General features: G+C 45.9%; 1 protein-coding gene across 1 annotated transcript; it reads right to left on the reverse strand.

Annotated features, from left to right (window-relative positions):
- Positions 1-389: 389 nt before the first annotated feature.
- On the reverse strand, positions 390-10,323 carry LOC147722795 (uncharacterized). Its single transcript, XM_086967383.1, has 3 exons — positions 10,192-10,323; positions 3,044-3,107; positions 390-886 (listed from the first exon to the last, which is right to left on the reverse strand). Exons 1-3 carry the CDS (start codon positions 10,321-10,323, stop codon positions 390-392), a joined length of 693 nt encoding a protein of 230 aa, XP_086823509.1.
- Positions 10,324-10,617: the final 294 nt, after the last annotated feature.

Raw genomic sequence — 10,617 nt, forward strand, 5'->3', positions numbered from 1 at the left:
ACACTCTGCAACATACCTGACACCAATGCAAGTAGTAACCAATTCAAAAGTATTTATTGTATGAAATATAACCTATCTAAAACTACACTAAACACTAAACCTAACACTATATCTAAAATCCCTACACACATAATAAACTAAACTACACATGTAATACTAACTAAACCCTACTACACAAACTACAAAAGGACATAAACCCCCCACCCAAAGAGAAAATAAACTTAGCCCCAACACTATCTTAACCTAACAATATCTCCCTACACTAAACTAACTATACCTAGTCTAAAACTATTCTACATCTAAATCCTATTATACAACTATATACAACCAAATAACTAAGAACAAGGAGGGAAGGCAGAAGAGGGGTGTGGGGCAGAAGAAGTCCAGGTTTACGGTATTCCAAGTTTAACAGCAATGTCATTCACCCGCCAGTTCAGGGTTATCAGTTCATTCCGCACATCGAGGAGCAAGGTATTGTTCCTGGCCAGCTCAATTAGTATCTCTTTTTGTGTCTCAGCCATTGGCGGAGTTGTGGTGGGTGCCCCTAGATCCTGGGCTGTTGTGTACTGGGCTGCTCCCTGGCTGGGTGCAGCTTGAGCTGGCCCCTGGCTGCTGGTACTCGGAATAGCTGCAGTGGTTGGGATGGGAATAACTGGTGAGACCACTGTCTTAGATTTCTTAACTCCGCCAGCCTTGCCACCAGCCTTGGATTTCTTTGACTCGTGTCTCTGTCCAACAGCCTCTGGCATCGCGTGCCAGGCCCCATCCTTCCGAGCAGCCGCGTATTTCAGTGCCATGGACCTGTACCCCTTCTTAACCCTGCGGATGTGAACCCACCGTTCCTTAGCCACATTGAATGCGTGTGTCTCCTCTGCATTCACGTTGTCTGAAAAAAATAGGAAATGTCAATCCCAAAACAATGACACTGGTTCATTTGCCTATCATCATATTATTTGGCACAAATCACATACCACATGGGAGGCAACACACAGCACATCCTGTAACGTCTCAAAGTGACCTGACCACATAATTGACAAGCCCTACTTTCCACAATACAGGCTCTGGAACGTGACATGACAGTACATGGCAGGTGTGATGTACTAACAAATTAGACGCCAAATGAGACAGTGATAACATGTCACCTTTGTGCATCCTGAGAGTGTGCAAGTAGTCCAATTAACATTAGTAGTGTGGCACTACCCCTCCATGGGCAGCACCACCCTCATCTGACCCTGTGACACACTGCTGCTACTGCTGTACGATGCACATGTGCAGACATGTGTGTCTATCTGAAAATGTGTACAGGTCATGTAGTCACTGACAAGACAGCCACTCTTTTACATGTTTGCCAGTGTGGCTGTATGAATATTTCAATGGAAACTCAATGTAAGCTCAGTCTACATGCATGGGAAGAAGACCGGGACACCCCTACCAACAACAGGTGTCAAGAATATCAAGAAAGTTCTCCACAATATTGCTGCGTACATCGGCAGGAAACAGCTGCAAAACACGCCATAAAGGCCTTGACAATATGCACCTGAGAAATCACATAGCTGTCCTGGTCATGGGGCACGGATCTATCCTAAGTCCAATGCTGTTCATTCTATACTTGAGCCTGCTGGGCAACGTCGAGAAATTGTACGACTCATCTAAGCGTATTGTATGCTGACAATAACCAGTAACGGAGTACGTGTGAGACAAACTACACTGACACACGTCTCTGTTGTGCAAACAGCATGTTTAACATGAGTAACTAGAAGAGCATCAACAAACTCAAACGAAACAGCAGTAAAACAGACCTCATTCCGTTTGGCAGCCCTGAGGTATCTTGGTCACATGAAAGGTGGCAGCTGGAACTGTGCTCCTGTCCCCTTTGCAAACATGTGATCTTAGACCTACGACTAACAAAACAACATGCCCTGTCCTGGACAAAGCCCGTCAGCCAGGTAATTTTCACCTGCTACGGGTTCATGTGTAAAATATGGAATAACTCCAAATGCCATCCTATTGAAGCAAGGAACCCTTTGCTGCAGGGCCTGCCCATCAGCCACACCGATGACAGCAATCCTCAGATTTTATGACTACATTTAAAAATTTGTGTCAAACAGCAGACCCTGCAGAATCTGCCAGCCACACTGACTCACGACCTGTCGCCTATAACCCCTCCCACACCTACATAGAAAATACACCACAGGCTCATCATGCGGCAGAAAAGGAAGTTTAAGAATCAGAGTTGCATGCATGACACCCTGTCTAACCCAGGACCTAAAGACCTCATAAAGGAGAAGAACTGGGATGGGCAAAATAGACCACTTAGATCCTGGTATAAAACATTCATGACCCAGTCTTGTGTCAGTCCCTCTCAACATGGCTATGCTAGGTAACTTCTCTTGCCCCTTGGCGGTGTAACGAACTGCCCCCTCACCCATTATCCATCTATCAACACAAACTCTCCTGTGAAAGTTGGTAAACTTGCCTGTTCCCAATATGTGGTGCAACATTGCCTTGAACCTCTATGGCACAGTTTAATCTGATTTACACTGCAAAAGGACCTTCAAACCTTGTGTGGATGATATGTGATCTATTCATACCTTACACATGACATGACCTTAACCTGGCATGATATGGGTATGTCCCAGGGCATATAAGTAAACCTCAATGTCCGCTTCAGTGGCAGTGTACTGCAGATGAAGCGTGGATACATCTTCTGGCTGGTCTTGATAATATGTAGCCATGTGTGAAAATCCTGTAGTGTAATGCCTGCATGATCCCTGGATCATTGGATATTTAGCTATAATCTGTGCTGGAAGTCATGCACAGGTAATCAGAGCAGTTGCATTGTCCCTTCATGGACAAAGTCACAACTTAGATAGATATGCGTCTAACCACACTCTTATACATATTGTTTGAATAATAACATAACAATACTCAGCACCTTGTGGCCCAGTGACATGCGGAACACACCAGCATTGCAAAACTACCGTGTGTTGCATTACTCAATGACATCCATTACACCACACATGGCAATTTACATTACAATCACTCACCAGTGGCTTTTGGGTCCTTGAAACGATCCACGTCACCCTGCGTGATGGGTCGCCGACCATCTGTGAGTGAACCAAATAAAATATGTGTCATTGCATGGCATCCAGAGACGTTACATAAACATGAGGAACAACTTTTCAGTCACAGGAAATGCTACATCACTTTTTAGGGGATTCACACATTGTACTAATGACTCTGTGCACTTTGATTGGCATGCACACATGGGCTTGCTAATGCAGTGGTGGCCAAACATAACATAACCACAGTCATACATGCACATAACAGTTGGGTTATGCCATTTATAAGCACCATGTCCACACAGGCATCATGTGTACGTTGTACTGCGTATGATGGTAACTATGCATTTAGTAAGAGGCTGATACACAGTCCTTTGAGATGTCAAACACTCTGGAGCTGTCAAACTCACACATTGCATAATCACCTGGCAAGGATATATCTACACATGACCCATGTACAGGTGCTGTGGAGATACAGTCCTGCTGCTCATGGATTTGAGCATCTGTCACACTGTGTACTGTCACACACATCATCCTGCACACAGTCGCTGCTCCCATCTCTTTGACTGACTACAGCCGTGATGGGCTCATAAATGCAAACATCCTCTGTGCCTTGGCACCCTTACTGGCATGTGGTCATTCACCATCACATAGTGGCCTGATTCATCGGCAGCAGCTTTTCGGCAGCAGCTGAACTTTCTTTTCCCTCGCCTTAACCAGCAACTCGCGGTACCCGCTTTGCGGGTCCCGCGTCATGTGGGCTGTCATCTTCTGTAAACATCTTGACTCTGATGAGGACTGTTTAAAACATTTTGCCAGTGGAGGTGACATTTGGCGTCTGAACCTGCAGGGCTGCGAGCGAGCGGAGGCGCAGGACTACCAGTCCCAGGAGCGCCCGCCCGCCCTTATCGCAACCACCTGGGCAGCTCTCCCTGCAGGCTCCTCCCCTTCTCACACAGAACCTATAAACACTCTGGACTAGTCCCGCTGCACGGGAGTGCGCTGGAGCGACCGGGATAAGCCCGGGACAAGGGCGGGACCGTCTGTGGCCGGTAAGGGTCGAGTCGGGTCGGGCCACCCCCCTTTCATTTCTGATTTCCCGCTTATTGTTACGCATACATATTTGTTAATTTATTGTTTCATTGGTCACTGGTGTTGCCATATCGTTGGTTTATTTTAATTTAGTATTTAACTTGGGTTATATTCTATATTGCTTTGCATTCTGTGGGACGTGAAAAGAATACTTTGGTTTCCTGCATAAAAATGCCACTACGCTCAGGTAGGGAAAGGCAGGTCCAGGTTTCTACTTCCAATGGCACCTTTACAGGCACTATTGATCAGTTCTTTAAACGTACCACCTGTATATTGGAGAAAGAAATAGCTCTTGCCGAAAAACACTTATCACTTGACTTGATCACGGGCAAGCGTTCTTCACTTGGCAAAATCAATGAGGTTGTTTCCCCCATCTCACTAACCCAATTGCCTATTGTTTCCAACAATGTAAATATTGATTTAGTAGGAGTTACTGCACCTATTAGTCAAAATCTGGTCTCAGAGGGGGTTGTTATAGATACTGCTCAAGAGATTATATCCGAAAGCAGTCCTACCTACCATGACCTATCCCACAACGATACTGGTCTTTCTGATTCACCTAACCTCACTCAAAGTACGGAGCGAGCAAACTTATCTTTGATTTCCCAGTGCTCGCCCACGCAAAACCCCCGGCAAAAGGAAAAGGGTAAATTCGACTGACATGGGGGGACAAAATAAGGGGCAAAGAGCTAATAATGTATCCCCTATACAGACAACCACACCCACTGTAGTCAACCCTCCTGAGGAACATAATGTTACTGTAAATATTGTAGAAAGTATTCTCTTGGCCAAAATAGAATTATTGTTCAAATCCCTACTCCTACCACTATTTGAACGCACCAGGCTGTTAAACACCAAGATGGACTCTTTGGATTTACTTGTGAAAGAGAACATAGCTTTAACGAAAAGAATCCATATACCACCAGCTCCCAAGGGTATAGATTTGACACTATCCCAGAACAACCCAGTGAATGGCAGGGATAGGGAAAATAGAGCCCAAACAGGACCACCTACCATAAAAGTTTCTCAGCAGAAACCCGTTCCTGGTAATAATAAAAAACAGACGATTGAGAGTGCACCACCACAAAAGGTTGCCACTGTCTCTAATCCACATCCCCCACCTAGAAAACCATTAAAACCTACTGGCCATCTTGACCAAAGCGCACGGACTAGGACTAAACCTGTACCCAGGAAACAATGTGTGAACCTCCCCCCCCGAGTCACTCCCTTATACCATCATCTTAACAGGAGTGGCCCCATTAGGAGAGGGTAAGAGGGAAACACACAGAGATCTCTACAACAAAGTAACATTTTGGTTAAATAAAAATCGTCCACTTCCTCCGACGTCTAAAACAGAGATCCTTAACGTTAGGAGGGTGGACTGGGTGGGGTACAGTAAAAAAGATCTTGAGGGGGATTGTGTGGTAATCAGCTTTAGGGAGTCATGGGTGGCTGACTACATCTGCAGGGAACCTAGATATGGAAGATTGGGTGATGTTCAAACTCTGTCTTTGCATTATTTTTATCCGACCTTTAATTCTATTAGAGACCAAACACCTGATCCCCATTCTCAAAGTACAGACCTAGAGATAGATATTATCCTGAAACACCAATCTATCCAATGTTTCTGCCCCATCTCTCTAACCGGTTTGCCCCACTATCGGGACTAGATGGAGTGGACTGACTTAACAGTGGGTCCTTGTTCCCTAAATCACCAGGGGCTACAGAAAATAGCTCAATAAAGCATACTGCAAATATAGTGGATACGTTGGAGCCCGAGTACGGAAAGGTCCCCCATGGAAGGAAAGGGAAGGATGAATCTCCAAGCTATACTCATACACTCGAGAATAGTGGGGGGAATACTAGCTCTGTTGATATACCGGCAAAATCAAATGTACCTACCCTCAAGATATTATCCTGGAATATTGCTGGATTGAAGGGGAAACTGGTAGAAGCCGACTGGGGGTCCTTTGTAGAACATCACGATATAATTGTATTTCAAGAAAGTTGGTCAGTGGATGCTTTATATCGGGTTGGTTATTTGAACTTCTATAAACCAGCCTGCAAAGGCCCAAAAGGTCGTCCATCTGGGGGTCTTGTTATATGGATGAGACAATCTCTAGGCTATAAGATTTCTGTCCTACCCACATCCAGTAACGATATCCTAGGGTTAAAACTGAGTAATGAAAACAGCCAAGATCTCTTCTTAATTAATATATATGCCAGGGGGCGACCTGGAGGGAAGTCATCTAAAACGGCTGAAGATTTAGACCCCTTATTAAACATCATTGGTAGAGACAAATGTGTATTGGTGGCAGGGGACTTTAATTGTACATTTGAACCTGTCCCCAATCTGGATAACGGGTGTTATGGTGATGCTGATCAGATTTGGAATATCCCCAATTTGACCATCCCACCTGTTAAAAAAGTAACAGAGGTCGTTATGCAGTGGCTTGGTCTTTGCTTAGAATGGGACTTACGAGCGGCGAATGGGAGGACAAAATCTGACCTGGTGGGAAATGTCACTTTTGACAATTGTCACAGCTCGAGACGTATTGATTATATTTTAATTAAGATGGAGTTCTGGAGTTTACTAGAGGATATGGAAATAGTCTCAAGACCAGAAAGTGACCATAATCCCCTTGTAATAAACTTGTTAGTAAATGGTGACATACAGAGAAACAGTGCAACAAACGTAATCACAGCTGAGCTGTCCTTACGAATGACTGCAGAAGGGTACGCTGGGCTAGGTTTCTGGAAGATCCTGGCATCATTGAAAATGTTTCGAAAGAGGTATCGGCAGCAACTAGGCTGATGGCGCCTCTACTAGATGATGGGGGTTCTCTAGAACAAATTGAGGTGATCCACGAGTCCCTTTTTAATAAAATTAAAACTTTTTTTACTAAACCAGCTAGAGGGGGGAAACTGGCTTGCTTCAAACAGGAGCTAAATGGTATGACAAGACTTGTCATCTTGCCCATAGCTCCTTGATAGCTGCTATTAAAACTAGACTGGCAACAGATATCAGAAACGAAAGGGTAAATTATAAGAAGGTGCTTAAACAGGCAAAGATAAATTGGGATGAACAACGTTGGTTAGATTTATACAAGGCCAGCCTTTCCACTAACCAGCAAAAATTTTGGCAAGTAGTGAAATGGGGAGGGACAGGGGACCTGCAAACCCCAGTCAACCATGTTTCGGCCGAGATATGGGTTAAGCATTTCTCGGCGCAGTTCAGCAATACAGAACTGAGCTCCTATAACACAGGAGAGACTATCTGTGCTCCGACTGTAGTGCCATCCCGTGACCAGATAGTCTTCATGGAATCGGAGGCTGCAAATGCACTAAAACTAGTTTAGAATGGGAAAGCTCCCGGAATGGACTGTGTCCCAGCGGACCTTTTTAAGTATGACCAGGAAAATTGGGTCCCCTATATAACCACATTAGCTAATGCCATATCTAGAGGTGTCAGAATTCCTGATTCTTGGAAAGGGGCGGAGATCCTACCTGTGTATAAAAAAGGCGATAAGACGAATGTGGGAAACTATCGCCCCATCAGTCTTATTGACGCCCTGCAGAAGGTCATTGCCAGAATGCTGCTGGGTCATGTCCAGTTTTGGATGACGAAAGAAAACATCCTATCTCCATTGCAGGCTGGCTTCAGGGCTAATATAAGCACAGTCGACCAAGTACTCAGATTTGTCATGATTTATTGGAAGACTGTGTTTTTAAGAGGAGGCACAATATACGCAGCGTTCGTGGATCTTAAATCTGCGTTCGATTTGGTCCCCAGAGAAAAGATGTGGGCAGTTTTAAGGAGAATGGGTATGCCATCTGACCTTCTCAAGCTTACAATTAGGCTGCATGAGGAAAACTTTGCCAGAGTAAGGTGGGGTTACCAGGGACAGGTGACAGACTCTTTCCCTGTGACTCGTGGGGTGAGGCAGGGCTGTGTCCTGGCTCCTACCCTATTCCTACTCTTTATTAACCAGGTAGTCCAGTTCCTCTCAGCTACTCCAACAGATGCACCAACCTTGGGTGGGACCAAATTTCCCCTTTTAATTTTTGCTGATGACACCCTAATCTTGGCGAAAACGCAGACGGGCCTCCAGTTAGCAATTAATAAGTTTGTGGACTTTTGTAGCCAAAATGACCTCGAAATTAATGTCTCTAAGACAAAGTTTATGGTTTTGACAAAGAACAATCCCCAGAGGGGTCATGTAACCATGAATGGGACTAGATTAGAACAAGTAGAGGTAATGACATACCTAGGAGTTGTTATCGACTACAGGTTACGCTGGAAGGAACAAATTGAGGCACTCAGTTTAAAATTTGCACGATTATCGGGGTGTTTGGTGAAAGAACAACGCTGTTCCTTGACTAAAAGAGTTTTACCGGCGCTCAAAATCTATAGCGCCAAAATTAGTACTGCCATACTTTATGGGGCTGACCTATGGGGGAATGTAGATGTGACTGCTCTGGATAAAATCCAGAACAAATTCTTTCGTAGCCTAGTGAGTCTTCCACCATCGACACCTTCACTCCCTCTTATGCTAGATATGGGTTTCCATTCTATCAAACATCATGCCCAATACAGGATGGTTGCGTTATGGAGACGTATCTGGTCTACTCCAGAACTATCCATGTTTGCCAAAGAGATACAGGATGTGAGATCAACGCAAGGGGCGGGGGATATACCCTGGTTTAAATCTATTAAGAACACACTATCTAGAATGGGACTCCATATGCTATGGACAGAGCCGGGAGACCACATCTTCCCGTCAAAAAAAGATTTTAAATTACTTTTCTGGTCCGTAGTTAAAGAGGAACAGGTTGAGTTCTCTGAGAAATCCAATCTGACAAGCACGTTTCTGAACTACAAAGTGGTCCCACATACAGAGACCTATTGGGACACTATTCTTAAAAGTTCCGATAGGAAACTATATCATCAGTTTCGCGTAGGAACGCTGCCACTAAGAGAATTTACTAACAAGTGGTCACGCTGTGTTTTTATCACGGACTGTGCTGCACAGCTATTTTAATTTTAATCATTTCATTTGCTTTAGCGGCTGTATTTTTTGCTGTGATTCCGCTGGGGTCAAGTCCTTAGTGGGCTGAGGCTTCCTTACTCCCCCCTGTATTCCCTGACTCACCGGACGCATTCGGGGTGACTGCCTTGTCTTCCCTCCTCCACGCCTCGGTCCGACAGGGTGGCTAGCACCGTTGAGCGGAGGGCGTGGAGGTGAGAGACAGTCACTTCCGCTTCCGCTTTGCGAGTGACCGGTTAGCGGTCTAGTGGCTGCGAGGCAGACGGGCTGAGGGCTACAAAAGGGAACCAGAGACGTGGGTCGAGTGGCGGTGAGTGAGCAGTGGCAGGGCTCACAGCTGCTTTGCGAGCAGACTTTGCATTTTTAAATTGTGGTCACGCTGTGTTTTTATCACGGACTGTGCTGCACAGCTATTTTAATTTTAATCATTTCATTTGCTTTAGCGGCTGTATTTTTAGCGGTGATTCCGCTGGGGTCAAGTCCTTAGTGGGCTGAGGCTTCCTTACTCCCCCCTGTATTCCCTGACTCACCGGACGCATTCGGGGTGACTGCCTTGTCTTCCCTCCTCCACGCCTCGGTCCGACAGGGTGGCTAGCACCGTTGAGCGGAGGGCGTGGAGGTGAGAGACAGTCACTTCCGCTTCCGCTTTGCGAGTGACCGGTTAGCGGTCTAGTGGCTGCGAGGCAGACGGGCCGAGGGCTACAAAAGGAGGATGTCTTACCGTGAGCGCAGTGGGCGCGACGAAGGTGCGCCGAAGTGTCGCCAAAGTCGAGCCCGCCTGAGCCCGTCCGCGGCCGACTGCGGGCTAGGGCGAGAACCCCTGGTCCGGATGTTAAGATCTGCTGGGACAGGGAGCAGCTCCTCAGATTATGTCCGACCACTCTACCATCATGCATGCACGGTATGTCTAGTGAAGACACAGATTGTGCTCACTGCGGCTTTTGTTTCACCACCATGCTGCCAGACGCTGGGGAGTTAGCTGCTCTTACCTGTGGTCTCCTCAACGTGAGGTCACTGCGCAGGCACAGAATCGATATTTTCGAGCTGCTTGCGGAGAGAAAGTTTGACCTATTGTTCATCACGGAGACATGGTTAGACCAGTTCTCTGACTCGGACGTCATTGAGGCTATGAAGCAAAGTAAATGTGGTGGGGAGCTCGCACAGCTGAGGTAAACCAAATGAAGTAGTTGTAATGGATTATCGTGTGCTGCTGGGGAAACACCGTCTGGCCAAGCGGTGTGGAGTGAACAGTATCGGAAGTGGCCCTCCCGCCTAGGGAGAGAACACCCCTGCGCACAACTTCAAGGGGGGACCAAACAAGGTCTAGTTCAATGAATCAGTAGTAGAAACGAAAAAGTTCATCCTTTAAAGGTTTATTCCAAAATTTCTTGATTATGCATGATGATATTTAACAC

Source organism: Lissotriton vulgaris, chromosome 4_1, assembly GCF_964263255.1.
Source record: "Lissotriton vulgaris chromosome 4_1, aLisVul1.2, whole genome shotgun sequence".
NCBI lineage: Eukaryota > Metazoa > Chordata > Amphibia > Caudata > Salamandridae > Lissotriton > Lissotriton vulgaris.